Source organism: Rhea americana, unplaced genomic scaffold, assembly GCF_003343005.1.
Source record: "Rhea americana isolate MKP2758 unplaced genomic scaffold, rheAme1 scaffold_63, whole genome shotgun sequence".
Lineage (NCBI taxonomy): Eukaryota > Metazoa > Chordata > Aves > Rheiformes > Rheidae > Rhea > Rhea americana.
In genome coordinates this window covers 585,395-601,141 of record NW_028186790.1, presented here as the reverse complement: position 1 = coordinate 601,141, position 15,747 = coordinate 585,395, and the positions used below count along the sequence as shown (strand labels likewise).

The window sequence follows — 15,747 nt, the reverse complement described above, 5'->3', positions numbered from 1 at the left end:
ATACCACCTTCCTCCAAAGTACCTACAAGGAGTAGCGTCACAGGCGTATAAAACYGGCTTTCACTTTTCCTTTTCTCACTGCCTGTGCCATGTGGAGATACAGAATGAACCCRCGTCCACTATTAACTTCACTTGTTTAGTTATATTCCTTTTCCCATCTGTATTTTCARTAGACGCTGTGAGCAATTGAGGGCCGAACTCCCTTGTACTATATGGCAATGCAGCACAAATGTGGCGCAACGGGGCCACGATTTCCTCTGTGGCTTCGAGAGGGCTATTGAATACAAACAGCAGTAACTGCACTGTCAAAAGACACTGCAAAGGTCATCCTCCATGCCAAATGCACTGGGACGAGGCAGTTTTGAAGCACTGTTCCCTCTCCAAAAGAATGGAAACGGTCTGTTTTCAGTTGACAAATACAAGCCAGGGCTTCACTGGTGAGGGAACGGGAGCAGATTTATGTTCAGACTTGCCCTCTTGCTTTCCATAAGCTTTTAAAGGATTTTTCCTCTAACTGCAGAGTTAATCCACGACCAGCTACTATCACTGGGCAGCAGTGTCCTCTTATGAAGAATTGGCCAATGTCATGTAGATCACTTAAGACTTCGGAACTGCAGCGTACACAGTGCAAAAGAACTCAGGAGGTTTCACTTTCATCTTACCCTATGCACTCCACCAGCCAACCAAAGGTATCCTCACAGGAAAAGAAACGATTTTTGACCGTCTTCACGTACTCCTGAGTGTGTGGGTTTTCATTAACAGCTTGCTCTAGTGGAAAAACAAGAACTGACCAGTCCTTGGGACGCAACTACCATCCCTACCATCCTGGCCATCTTCTTTCAAGGGCACATGTCATGTTTGAGATGACTCTAAGAAGTCTCGCTCTGTGGGTTACACACCCATCTCAAAGGCAAATCTAAACCACTGCTGTATATGTAATGCGTGCCAAGTTTCACGAGGAACACCTAAACTATCCCAAAGGTTTCTTACACCCTCTGGAAATGCTAAGGAGTTTTTCTCCCCTCCCCAGTTTAGTAAGGTTTTATGAAAGCACACATCTGCAAAAATAAAACCAGCAGCAAAAGATACGAGTGAAACCACGCTTTGCATTTTGCACTGTAATAAGGGCCCAGTATCGTACCACCGAAATCAGAACCAGCAAGGCTCCTTCCTGAGGGCCTGACCACAGCACCACGCACCTCTGACAACCAGCCTGTCGGTGCACTGCAGCATTCACGACAAGTAGGGCTCAAATAAGGTACTGATAAGGACAAATAAGGACTTTAGGATAAGAACCTAAACCCCAGAGCATACACATGCCAAACCTTTCTTAGGCCATGAAGTCACATTTTGCCTCATTTCTTAAAAGTGGCGTTATAACAAAACCCATGAAGCTTTCCAAAGTCAACCACAGCTACACCACCAAAGTGCCTTACGTTGTTGTCAGTGACACTGCCAGGAGCCCAGAATAACCTGGCTGATTTCAGCAGAGATTTGTCACCATGAAAGACACCAAGAACAAGTTACAGATTTTCTAACTTCAGTTTGGATGAAAACCCAAGACGTTTTCATATTATCTCAAGGTATTTAGTGTTGATTTCAATTAAAATCTCTTGCCCGTGCCAAAATGCATACAGATGCAAACTTCAATGTTCAGTTTTTGCAACATATCACTTGAAAGAAGTATTAAGCTACTTTTTTAGTATAAAGTACATGATAAAGGAGAACCTGTCAGTAAAATTTGCTCTTGTTCTGCAAAGTATATCTCTCTGCCCTGCACAAACTTACCGCAGTGAAAAAAAAAAAAAAAAAAGGTATTCAAATCAATATATTCTTGGGAAGGAAGGGGGCTGGTATAGTGGTTTTTGAAGGTAAACCAGGGAATAGCCTGAACTGGGGACACTAGCATGTTTTAACCGCTGTGATAATTTCGCATAAAGAGATGTTAAGGATCTAGCTCCTTGCTGTAGCATGCCATGTGTCCCTGAATAAAATTACTGCCGTGCAGGCTGTTAGTGAAGGAATGCGTAAACAGACAATGTATCCTTGCATCAGTTCCACAAAATGTTGCACAACACAAATGCCTCTCGATGTGTCATTTCCTGCTTGGCCACCAGCCCAGCTCCTGACAGTCAGTCAACAAAAAAAAAAAAAAAAAAGAAAGAAAAAAAAGAAAAAAGAAGAAAAAAAAATACTGCAAGATTTAAAGCTGCTCTACTCAAAAGCACATTCCACTAGCTCCAGACTTATCCCTCCACCCTCGGCCTTTGAAAGAAGAGAGAGAGAACTTCCTAAAAACTGTTACGGTTTTCAGTCTCGGAATCTCAAAAATCTCAATCACTTATCTGCGTTTTATAAGCCAGTCAGGCAAACAGTTAATACAAAGACTGACGAGAACCTCTCGCTTTTGCTGTCTTTTGCAGCGTGCACAGACAAAAGGGCAATGTTTGCTCATACCTTTCGTCACATGTGTACCTTACGAGCTACGGAGGCAGATAAATATTCTCGAGCTGAATGAAATGAAGTAGTTTTTTTCCCACCAAAACAGTTTCAGTTCAAAACTTAGAACTACTTTTCCATTCAAGCTGAGATATAAAATTGCAGTCAGTGAGTTTAGAGGCTATATTTAATTAGAGGCGAACTGAAGTCTTTGGAAGCCGAGCAAAATATAAAAATACATATACTCCTCCTCCCACCCTCCCCATGACTTCTCTACTGTCCTGTGTTTAAACCAAAAGCAGYCAGAAAGGAGGACATGTCTGCTATTGCAAACATACTATGGAATGCCAAATCCCTATTTCTATATTTTGTAACAAGGTAAAGGCATTAAAGGAGGCGTAGGTAAGCTTTGAGTTTTTTTCCTGTTAGTTCCTTTACACTGRTATCGTGATATCTGTTGGTCAGTGGTGACCTCATGATAACTTAGCTCTCTGGAAAACGTCTTTCAGCCCTCCCAGCTGGAAGGCAGCTCTGTTGGCTAAGATGTGTATATAACAGAGGTTTTATAAGGGTCATGAGGAGGGAAAAATATCTGCAGGACTTGCCAATGATCCCCAAAGATCTTATACAACCCGCTCTCTAGACTCCATCACTCAGAATCCAATGTGCTCTCCCAGTCCAGCGCAAAGACAGTGCAACACAGCAGAAGTCCCTAATTAGTAACCTAGTTAGCCTGAAATAGGTAATTACAAAACAAAATTTTTCCAAGGAACAATCATAAGAAGATATTTACCTTTTCTCATGTAGAAATGGGCAAGTTTCCTAACAAAGCAACCTGGCATCACTATCTCTATTAAAATACTTTAAAATAAGAATAATAACAGAGAGGTAAGGCAGCAAGCTTCTACAGGCATAGGTTTAATACAACTAAATGGCACTTACATTTAAGAACCTGACTTTCTGAAGTGCTGAACATCCAAAATACCACCTGGAGTCACTGCTTGCCATGAGTGTTCAGCACTCCTAATGTCAAGCTCTAAATGATTTTGATATCTGTCATGTTGCTGCTGCTTCTACTGCTGCTGGAAAACATACGGCATTTGTTCCCTTGAGTCAGCTTGCCAACAGAAGGTCAAAGTGCCTTGCCTATAAACAAGCCTTACAAATTCATGATCTTAAGCATGATGTCATGTCTTAAAATGATAAGCTGGCAACAAAGTAAATGACATTTTGTAAAGATGTGCATAATTTTATGTTTATGCTACATAGAACGAAGGTTCTAATAAGTCATTGGTTGTGTTCCTTTAAAGAGAAGTTTTATAACTGAGATGAATCACAACTGCAAAAGATCAAAGTTAAAAAACATCAATGATGCCATGGGGTACTTTTTAATCTTGTAATGAATAATGATCATGTGCTCTTATGAAGTTGGTCCAACTGCCAACGCCAGATGTGTATATTAAGAAAGAAGTTGTTTGTGATGTGACAGCTCTGGTTGAGCTGCCAGAGAGAGGAAAAATAGGATAAAATGCCTGAGATGTCTAAGTGAAATACTGGCAGAGAGGGGAACTATTTGCTGATACATAATTCGTTAAGAAAACCACATTTGCTATCAGAGCCACTTGTTGGCTTGAATTCCTTATTGCTCCCAGTCACCTAGTTTTCCTCATACAATGTAAATGTCAGATGCACTTACTGAATGATTACTACTAAACAGTAAGAAATTCACATGAATGGACTTTTAGAAAAAAGCAGAACTTCAGTGAAATGGCTATAGAACTTCTTCTGGAGCTACTCCTTCCCTACAAATTCAGATTTAACAACTAGAGGCATCATGGACTTTTGTCATAAGCATCAGACTGAAAAAACAGAATTTGCAGAACCAAACAGACCCTAGAGTAGAACATCATGAAGTATTTAGCCAAAATTTTAAAATTCAAGTAGACATTCATGCTTAAGTCTGGCTGACTTCATTAAAAAAAAAAGAAAGAAAAAAAAAAGAAAGGCATAAGAATTCCATTTAGCCATAAGAACCGATTTTCTAAGTTACTGGGTATTTCTAGTTTCAGCTGAAATCAATGAGAACAGCAGACAAGCATCACCTACAGAGGACTCTCTTTCAGGGCTACACTAAAAAACTCAGAACCCAGAGATCTTGCTAAACTATATTAACATAGCCTCACTTTTAATCCACTGAATACTGAAATGATTCAGTCCCAATCTAAGAAGGTTCCTTTTCTGTGTTACACATAGCAGTCCATGTTATTCACTTGCATCATTTTCATACTGCTTTGCTGTTTCACGACACTCGTTTCCTCTACTAGGAGGTTTCCCTGTTTGCGGATGCCTCGACACATGGAGTCAGATTCCAAATGGACTGAAGGGCTAAATGTATAACTTACTGCATGGAGCGCTCTCCATGAATGCAGTTTGTCCAAGTTCTCCCATTAAGCTATATGGAGCAAGTTGCAGGTGAGCATTAAGAGTACTAATTTAGCTAGGGAGAGAAGACAGAAAAAAATCCCCTAGCTGTGACAGAAGGACACCTCAAATGTGAGCAGGCAGTGACACAAGTATCTGTAGATGAAATTTATCTATAGCTATCTGTTTTTTCTTATTTCTTATTCAAGGTGAAACTCAACAGCCTGGGCAATTCTTACAGAAGGCGCTTCACTTTCCTTCTCTCAATGTAMGAGGAGGAGACGGCACTACAACCTGTACTGGCATTGGAAACACTAAACTGCATGAATTCTGTCTTGCTGAAAACTCCCTGCAAGCTCCTTAAAGGTCTCGTTTGTATTTGCAGATTAAAGGCAAAATAATTATTTGAGATGCTTCCATTTTAGGGATCTTTTTAATGTGGTTATTCATCAAATAAGTCTTAATCTCTCAATGTAATTTACATACAGCAATATCTGGTTAATCCAATCAGTTTAGAAATAGTTGTTCTAGTTAGATAAAGAAAAAAACTCCAAAACTGTCTGATCACTGATACTCCTATGATGTGAGACTGGTTACCAGTTAAATTTGCTAGACAGAAAGACAGCCATATAAATTATGGATTAACCAGACTTGACTGTATCTAAAAGTCAGTATTATCCCTAACAACTGCTAAAGCATGACAAAACATGATTGTCATAAAAATATGTCCAGTAATCATTGCAAATAGATTCTTGTTAAGTTAGGAAGGTGCTCTGCACTGAGCTAAACAAGTTCAGTGAAAATCTGCTGGACATTGTTTAAATAAAATATGCACTTTCTGCGCACAAATAAGAAACAAAAACTGTGCTTTTGATAAACTGCTTTTACAGCTTTCTTTGGCCCCCAGGGGTCTGTGATGAGTCCATAGCCGAAAACCAATTTCAGGTATGATGAGATTAACCAGGTGCATTAATTATCTGATGGCAAAAGAATTTAAGGGCAAACAAAAAGGCACTATATTATATATTTTTCCTCTCCACTAGGACTGATCCTGCAAGATCAGTCTCCTATTGTGTTCTAAATGTCTTTAGTTTGAAGCTGATGGGAGTTCAGGGACTTCAATATGTTGCACGATTGTATGTAATCCCTAAATCAGATTATATAAAAATACAGTGGGTTTACTTCTCATTTACACTGGCAGATAATGTATCAAGACCTTGATGTGAATGAAAATCAGGTTTGTGATTGCCCAAATTCAGCCAAGCACTTAAGTGAGTGTTTAATGTAAGTATGTGTGTGGTCCAATAGACTCCAAATTAAGCATGCGCTTACATATTTTGCTGAGCAAGGACCAATGTTTGACAAAGATATATATTTCATTTATGGGTCTATGTTAAACAAAATTAAGCAGATGTAAGTGCAAAAAAAAAAAAAAAAAAAAAGAATATAATACTCACTTCTTGGCTCCCTTGGCCCATCCACTGTAACCTTTATAGCTCTGTGGTATGTAGCGACTTGGGGGGGATTTGTCAGGACAGTTATTGTCAAAGTAAAGCTCTTCCCTACAAAGGGAAAAAAACAACAAGGAATGAGTGATTACAACATGAGCTGAGCAAGGACCAATGTTTGACAAAGATATATATTTCCATTATTCTGCTATGTTGTACAAAATTAAGCAGATGTAAGTGCAAAAGAAAAAAAAAAAAAAAAGAATATAATACTCACTTCTTGGCTCCCTTGGCCCATCCACTGTAACCTTTATAGCTCTGTGGTATGTAGCGACTTGGGGGGGATTTGTCAGGACAGTTATTGTCAAAGTAAAGCTCTTCCCTACAAAGGGAAAAAAACAACAAGGAATGAGTGATTACAACATGAAAACAGTCACATGCATGTTCAGTAAAGAATCAGAGACGTTTAAAATTATTCCCTGTCGTTACCACAATCGTGAAAATTAAAACCATAACTGACCATAGGAGTTTTCCTCCCCTTCAGTTTTACTCTATGTCAAGAATATGTCCATGTGTTGACAATCTAAATGTTCCTTATTTAATAATGGGTCATCATACAATGACAGAACAAAAGTGATTCACTGCTGAGGACAAGCCAAATTCTTTTCTGTATTGAAAGTGGTGTAAATCCAAAGCAAGTCAGATAATTCAAAAATTTACTCCAGTTTTGCAGCTGTGTGACAGAGAGCAGAATGTGGCCACATGTTATTTACTTCACACRGTTTTATCATTTCATTTGTTTGATTTGACTACAATAAGATGASGAAAGAAAATATTTTCATTCTGGGAGTCATTTTAACACGGTAGTGTCTCCTGTCCTTAACATGCCAGGGGTAACATGATGATATCACCATTACTGGAACTTTTTTTTTCTTTACATATATTCCATCTATTAAACATGAAGAAGCCCCTCCACTTTCCCATGGCAGCGAGAAACTGTTTGGTGCGTGGATGCTTGTATCACAAACCTGCATTTTTATTTTTCACACATGCATTGCACTAGATCGTCTGGAGCCTTTAGCTGAATGAAAACATTACTAATAAATAAATAAATGGGGCCGCCTGAATTTGTGAGCACGTTCTCACAGGGCCCTGGCCTCTGTTCTGGAGACGCACTGACAGTTGTAATCTGTTAGATATGCAACGGTTAGTCATGTCAGATAGTCAAAACTGAAAACTGTTTCAAGACAGGAAAAGGTGGGCGTATAACAGTGACTCAATAAAACAGTCGGCAATCTTAGGCCTTATTGCTCATTTAAGCTGCTACTTTACCAGACTCTCAAGACTCTCCTCCCTTTTTTTTTTTCTTTCTTTTTTGCCTCTGCCTGTGTGTATATGGGCGTTTTTGCTGCCAGCGTTTTGCCTCGCGTTGAACTCTGAAGGCATTCGATCAAGACACGAATCTTAAACAGTATGTAACAGCACAAACTTAACGCAGTCTTTTCAAGCCTAATATAGAACAGCTTATATATAAGGCCTAATAAAGAACAGAGCTTTGGTTGTCATATCTAGCAATTGGCCTTTCTTTCTAGTCCAAGCCATATATCCCCCAAACCTGCCTGAGACACGCATCATTTATTATCAAGAGTGCAACTTCAAACTGTCTTGGCTATGCTTTTCATGAATTAGAATGTGACATGGATGCTTTTTTTTTAATGAAATATAACCGTCATTTAGAGCAAAATGATTTTCCAGGTGTAGCTGCCCTCCAGCTGTGCCCGTCCTTCCAAGAGGGGCAGGTTAGAGTGGGGAGGTCAGCRCGCCAACAAAGGCGTAAAAGTCTCAGGAGGCCAAACTCTGCCACAAAACCCAGCAAAGACACCTGGCTGAAAAAGGTTTCATCCTATCTCATTGGAAAATGGATTGTTTTGCAGATCTTTCAAGAACGATCAGCCCAGAGAGTAAGGTCTAGGTGGGATGTCCAGTCTTTCTGCATGGTCCAGTGGTACCCATCCACCTGCTGGCCCAGCTCTGAACAGGGTTCATGCCTTTTCTCCTCAACCAAGCAGGAAAAGAGCCTATTGCTAAGATAAAAAAAGCTCACTAGGGATGAGATTCAGATTTAAGGCCTCCTTGATGCCCACTTGGCACGCAAAAAAAGTTCTGACCGCAAAATTGTATGATGTTGCTATTGAGATCACAGCCACCTACATCGGGTAAGTACAACGCTATTGGCAACCGCTGGCGGTGCTAGAGGGATGTTCCCTGCGCCTTTGAACGAAAAATTTAGCTTTCCAATGTTATCGTTCCATATCTAYGCCAAATGAGTTCAAAAGCCTATTACAAGTAAAAAACAACACAGCAAAACAGACTACGTGAACACCCTGCAAAGTCACTCTGYGGTAAAACACTGTGAGATCTTCCACCCCTTAATATTAAAGCTATGTTTTGACCTCGCTTGTGAGCACATCTACAGTATCATCTCACAGCCAAAGTCGCACAGGCAGGCACCTCGTGTGGGAGGGAAATAGTTTTTGTTCCTAGCTTGTATTCTAACAGGACAGCGGCTTTAATAACGTAACGTTTCTGAAGGCCCACCGCGGGCCGCAAACAGTGCATCGCTTTCCTGCAGGGAGCTGTTCGACCCTGCCAGCCCACTCAGGTTCCCTGGCTTTCAAGAGATGATTTACATATTACAGGATTAGGAACAAAATAAATTCTTAAGGTTGCATGTTTCAATGGTGCTTTCGCTTTCCACAGATAGGTGTAACTGATTTCCCAGATCTCCTTCCTCAGCTGCGAAATCCTTTAATGCACTTTTTATCGCCTTCCTTTGGGCCCTTAGTCGTTTAAATTATCCACTTTTAGAACCTAAAGACTAATTTTAGTACTCTTTTATTAAATTCCTAGCCAAGCAGTCATCTGGCACTATTGCTTTAGTGTGTCTAAACTGTACATTCTTTGTTATTAACACATGTGAGCCTAGCTGACACAGAAAAGGACAAGATGGACATATGTTGAAGCACAAGGCAAACCCCAGAAATTAGCTTGAAAGGAGACTCGGCAGCTTGTGCATGTTGCATATTTTTTCAGTTAGATACTAATGTGATTAAAGTATCGGGACACAACAAAATTACGGTTATGATCCCCTGCTTATTGAAGACAGGAATCCTTTCTTCTCTGGGCTGCGAATCGGGCTGTAAAAGTGAGCTACTGCTTCAAAACCACATACAAACTACTTCTGCATTCACGTAAAGAGCGCTGCTTACTTGTTCTTACGAAGCCAGCAAGGTGTTCGAGCAAAATCATACAAACAAAAACGTGCAGCTTCTGTCGGCTAGCAACATTAATATGCATAAAAATCAGGTCTCTCGACTGAGCCATGAGAAGCAAGGGGAAAAAAAAGAAAAAACGTGGGAGAGAGAGAAGGTGAAGTGGTAAGCTGATGATTCAGACTTCACAATCAAATTTAGAGATACAGAGATCAAAGAGCAAGCTGTTTAGAAAGATGTAAATCTAAAGTCAGGAACAGGTGTGGATTAGTTTCTTGCCACCGAAAAAATGATTTCTTTATTACTTCATTTTTCCTGTTCTACTTCAAGATGTGTATCCACCGATATTCGTCTATGTAAGTAGCTTTCTCACTTCTGTTTGCAACTACTGCTTTCTTTCCTGCTATTTTAAGCAGGGTTTTAGAAATCTATCATTAATGATATCTCTTTCTCCTTTTCTCTCTCGCCCTTCTCTGTTCTAAGTCTGGAAGACAAGTCTGGACCAATTTCTCCATCCTGCCTCTGGCAGCAGAATGCAGCATTTCAGATCCTCCACCGAGTCCCGGCTGCTTCAAAGGAAAAGCCCTACTTTCTTCCGTTAAGATCATAAGAAATATAGGGGGAGGGGGTCAGCTCTGTTTGGACATAATTACACTTCATCAAAAGAAGCTTTCTTCATCTTCCATGCGTGAAAAGTCTGCAAGCAGTTAAGTCTGTCTTTTTTCTTCCCTCCTTTTTTTTTTTTTTTTAATAAAAAAAATTGCTATTTGGGAAACTAGCCAAAACTCAGAAAGCCAATNCTTTCTTCATCTTCCATGCGTGAAAAGTCTGCAAGCAGCATGGTACATTTCACTCAATTTTAACTTTTTTTTTTTTTTTTAAATATAAAAATTGCTATTTGGGAAACTAGCCAAAACTCAGAAAGCCAATATAGTAAAACAGTGCACACCCTTTGTTTTTCTTTGAAGTCTCTTAAATAAATATGTTGAGGGTTTGAAAAGTACACTATCGCTTTTCCATAGATTTTACCCAGATTGATCAGGGAAAAAAAAAAAAATCTCTTCCAAGTCTGCTAGACACAAATAYAAGTTACATTACTGGATGCAGATTGGAGACGTTTTGTGTTCGTGTGCATCTGTAGCTGTATCTGATGATTATTTAGGCCCTTTGCTCCATTTCCTAAGTTTCAATGAAAAGCCTAGCTCCTACATTTCGAACGAGATTCCCAGAGCAGAGGCAGTACCTCACATTTCAGCTCTTTTTTTGTCCGAAATACTGATACTCTACTGAAATACTGATATTCTACAGAAGTTTCGTTGTGAGGTAGCGCTAGTGACGGAGCCASGAGCCCTCAAACCTCATCTATTAGCAGAATCACAAAGCAGATAGCTTCTTGGAAAAAAAAAAAAGGCACGACAAATGGAAAAGAGGTCTAACACCTTATCCGAAAGGGCAATGAACTCTGTATTTATAACTGCATTATTTTTGCGACAGTTTTGCTTTATTTCAAGGTATTCTTTATGGTCAGGAATTTCCATGCTGGAAAAAAAAGATCAAGAGAGCTGCTGCCCAGGTCCCTAAAATAAAAGTAATAGTCACTGGGAGCCACACTGACGGGATCACCTTTACATYTGTAATCGGGAAAGCATGTCATCTGATTTAAACTATTGAGGAAATCTGTCACCGGCTTGAATTTCTGRGGACAAATACACTTTCTTTCCCTAGGATGAACTGCAATGGCTTTCTATAGAATATTATCGCAAAATCAGCTTTATCGCCGATGTCCCCGCCCCGAGTGTAATGGGGCTATTGAAAAAAAAAATAAGAAAAATTATTTTGAATACATAAAGGAAAAACATCGAGGTCGAATCAAGAGCTGATTTAAGGGACCTGTTTGAGGAAAAACTCAAGTGCCAGCTTCCTCGTGATACCCGTTCAGGCACTGCCTTAAGGCAAGACGCGTGCCAAGGCCTGGGCTGCAGCCTCGCAAGGATGGTGGAGGCTTTCGCGGGACCGTTTCTGGGCTGCAGGAAGCTCTGGAACAGGCGGGAGACCGTAACGGCCCCGCAAAGCCGCGAGCGCGAGGCTCATTCGAAGCAAAGGTTTCGCGGAAGGCGAAGCTCGCCGTCAAGTCACCCGAAGTCGCGGGCAGTTCGATGGCCCAGGGGGGCGGAGGAGCCGTTAGGACGTACGCACCCCACGGCGCCGTGGGGTGCGCGACCTCCCCCCCCCCACCAGTCGCAGCTCCCCCGCCACCGGCCGACTCCGCGCGACGGACCTACCTCTGCCGCTCCTGCCCACGAACCGCAGGTCGTTGAATCGCGCCACCTGGTTCTTCATGACGGCGGAGGCGTTGCGCAGCTCCGCCGAGTAGTTCTCGTCGTTGCCGGCCATCACGGTGACCACCGTCCCGTCGGGCACCTCTCCTAAGGCCACCACCTGGGGAAACAGGAAGGCGATGAAGCCGCGGCTCGCGGCCCGGCTACGGCCCGGCTTCTTACAAGTTAAGTTAACCACGAATATCGAGCTATTAGCAAGGGAACATGTCAGCTTCCTCACACAGGCGATAGCAATCTCCACTGCAGCATCAAGAAAATACTCTCCTTTTGCTCGCTGAGCTAATACTGATGCTAGCTCCTAACAACTAGAGATTCACCGATTTTCCACGGCAGAGCTCTAAACTGAAAAATAAAATTAAAAAAAAAAGAAAACAACAAAAATACCCCATGACTTGAGACACCGTATCTGTCCCCCTTGCAGTTTCTACCGGTCTACACGGTCAGATAAGACTTTTYGTATTATTCAGAGCAATTTCTTCCCTCTCCTGGAACAGGTATTGCATTTTCTGTCAGAAGCTCAGCCCAAAAGGTCTTTCCCATAAACGTAGCACGTCTGAAACYAGTAATTGCAGGTCGCACGGCAATATTAATTGAGAGGAAACAACGAACATGGATGAATATGCTGAATAYGTACGATCAGCAAACCGTTGCCCAGTGCATTGTACAATGTTCCTTGAAAACAGCAAAAAGTAAYGACAAAGGTATACAAAATCTGAAAATAGGATAGACTATATTATTGAAAATTACAGCTCAGCTTATATAAAAGAAAGAATAAAGCGAGCCTGAACGCCCGTCTGGAATGGATTGCCTTGCTGCTTTTCTGTTTTTCAGTAAAACATCAGGTAATACCACCCAAAACGGAAAACTGAGCTCTGCCACTGACTGCTATGAGGTCTGCCTATCACAGGAAGATTTTACTTTAATGCGATTTTAATGTCTCTGAACAGAAAACCACAAGAAGCGCCTTTGTGGATARGATCTGAGGTCCAACTAGCTCGGGATCTTGGGTCTGACAGTAACCAGGTCCAAAGGCTTCAAAGTGAGGTGTAAAGAACCACCACGGGCAAACAAGTAGTATCTGCTGAACACAGGAGCTGGCTCTAACCCTTAATAAATGGATATTGGCTTAAACTCTAAAGCTTTAGACTGCTTAAAACACTCCCTTCTGGGTTTTGCTATGTGCTATGATAGCTCTGGACAGGCCCGTGATGCCCCTTAGCATCCAGGGCAGTTGCAACCTACTCTTGGTGTACCTCAAGTAACAAAAATCCCGTCAGCTCGCGAAGTGCAAAGAGACTGTGAGCAAAGGAGGAAGCACACGTCTGCCCGGGGCCTCGGGAAAGGGAGGGGGTTCAGTACATCCCCAGCTTCCCTCCTCGCGGCTCCATGAGCAGGGAGGTGGCGCAGGTCACACTACGGTCCTCATCCATTTGGCCACCGACACGGGGGGCTCGCAACACCGGGGCACGACGGCACTAGCTCAGCACAAGGAAAACTTCCTAAGGGGCCCTCCTGTCCTCAAGTCTTGATGCCTTCACTTTTCACGGGTTTTATTCCTCCTCTTTCAACTTTCTCAGTTGACAATGTCACTTCGATTTGTCAACTTGAAGATCACCACAAAACAGCACGTGCCACTTCTGGAGTCCTTGTGTCAACTGCATCTAATCGAGAACTAGAGCAGTTCTAAAATGCACTATTTTCCCGCAGTGTGATACAGTATCACTGAGACTGAGGGAAAAGTCAAACTGAAATCCGGAGTGAAAATGCAAGACTTTGTCCAATTGAAAAAATGTCTTGTTAAATAAAAGCTCCTCTGCTATGCAATAGGAGCAAAACATTTATCTTTCTTTTATCCTTTTCTGCCACCACACATCAGAAGACTTATGTACATATACACACCACCTAGGGAAAACTTTTGCAAAAGAAGTTTGAAAMCTAGGGAAAAGCGGCGTATTCTGGGAACTTCGGAAAGTAACTTCACCTAGGGAAAGACTGTTTGCATAAACCGGATTTGGCTGTTTTATGCCACGTATCACCCGAAAATTATTTACATTTTCTTCGAAAGAGGATTACAAATGCACTTGAAAAAGAGTAGGGACTAAGTAAAATTTTAAAGATTAAAAGTAGCCACAGGGAAAGTTTCTTAGCTATTCCTTAAATACAAGTATCTCTACCACTTAAAATTATTTATTTTCCATAAAAAACTGTCTACACAGTTTGATTATTAAACTCAATCTCTGCCCTTTTTTGACTACAGCTCAGCAAAAAGGCACATGAAGTCCAATGAAGACAAAAAAACAAACCAAATTCTGACAAGTTGAAAATAACACTGTATTTTTTCTATAACACAATTCTCATCCGGTCAATCAMCCTGTTTGCCCAGTTTCAGTCCAGCGGGATTTGAAATGGCCAAAGCATGTACCCTAAAGACAGAAGTTATAAACTAAGAAGCAAAAATGCTATATAGTAATACCAAGTGTTAAGGCTTTCTACACAGTAAAATGATTGTTTCAAAAGAAAAGCTAGCATACATGCTAAATAGCTCCTCTCAAACACTAATGTCTATCACTCCAATAACTTCTTTTTGCAAAATACTGAATTCAAACAGCTCTCTGAGTGCAAAATATTCTGTACAGAGAATGTCTTTTCCAGAGATTGCCAAAAGAGCATCTGATACTATTAAAAATATTTTAATGTTCTATAACTTAAAACAGAGTAACTGATTTGCACTACTTTTTGTTTTAAAATATACATCTGGGCCGACAATTTATACACCAGGTTTCAGCTTGAAGCTATTTAAAACAGCTGAGTTATAAACTCTGAAAACTGGGGTTTGGAGTGGAAATGCTGACAGACCCTTAACTACTGTGGTGCTACTGGGGAGAGATTTTATACCTCACTCCAATTTTTTTTTCCCTGTCTTTACGTCCACTAAAGCTCTTGGCTACTATCAGCATCWTGCAAAATAACATACAGAAACGTTCATAACAGCTAACCTTGCAACTTGGGTCTTTATGGCTTTCAGTAAAATCTCCCAGACTGAGACATAAACAGAGGGCCAAATTCTGACTGCTGCTCTCAAATAAAGTACCACTGGCTAATAAGAAATCGTAATAAGTGAATATGATTTGGACCCTGGCTCACAATATCCTTTTATGCTTGAATATTACTAGACAGCTAGAGCCATATTAATAGGCACATTGTTAATATCCTCCACCACAAAAAGAGTTTGCATTAACAATCTTATTAGTTAGTACACTCAATGCGAACTCTGTCCCCAGCGCGTGTAAATATTAATACTTAAAAATTCAAATGTAATACTTATCCAACAGTATTTTAAAAAATTATAATCAAACCCAGCACTGTTTACAACATACTTCCTTTCCTGCGTACGATTTATATCTGTTTTTTTAAATTAAAACAGTGCTATACTCAGAGTACTTTTTAACTGGAGATTGCTGCAAGAGAATTATGACATACTTAACACACCACTCAAAACATTATCATCAACATATTATTTATTGCCAATAAAGCTTCAGAAAGTGTGTTGTCTGTGAGCTATTTTACTTTCAAGTTACTGTTTAACCCAGATTTCTATGGCMCAAATCTGACTTTTTTTCTTTTTCAAAGATAATTCCCACTTTGTTATATCACAGTCAAGTGTTTCATTGTATGCTCTATGCAGCTTCTTTGGTCTAAAAGTACTGGACAGCTGCTCAGAAGTTAATTTTCAAAAATAATTTTCTAGAATGGGTCCAAGTTATTTCAACTGAATATCATATTCATTCAGCAGGAAATAAGGGCTATATATACAACATATTTATAAGA

The 15,747-nt window shown here is 40.6% G+C and overlaps 1 protein-coding gene across 1 annotated transcript in view; it reads right to left on the bottom strand.

Moving 5' to 3' along the window:
• Window positions 1-13,349, bottom strand: part of RUNX2 (RUNX family transcription factor 2) — a 76,583-nt gene extending 63,234 nt beyond the window's left edge. The window contains exons 1-3 of the mRNA XM_085320387.1: window positions 13,279-13,349; window positions 11,863-12,107; window positions 6,586-6,690 (exon numbers count right to left, since the gene is read on the bottom strand). Of these exons, the coding sequence (XP_085176513.1) occupies window positions 6,586-6,690; window positions 11,863-12,107; window positions 13,279-13,349 (421 nt within the window). The remainder of the gene's footprint in view (window positions 1-6,585; window positions 6,691-11,862; window positions 12,108-13,278) is intronic.
• Between the last annotated feature and the right edge of the window lie 2,398 nt (window positions 13,350-15,747).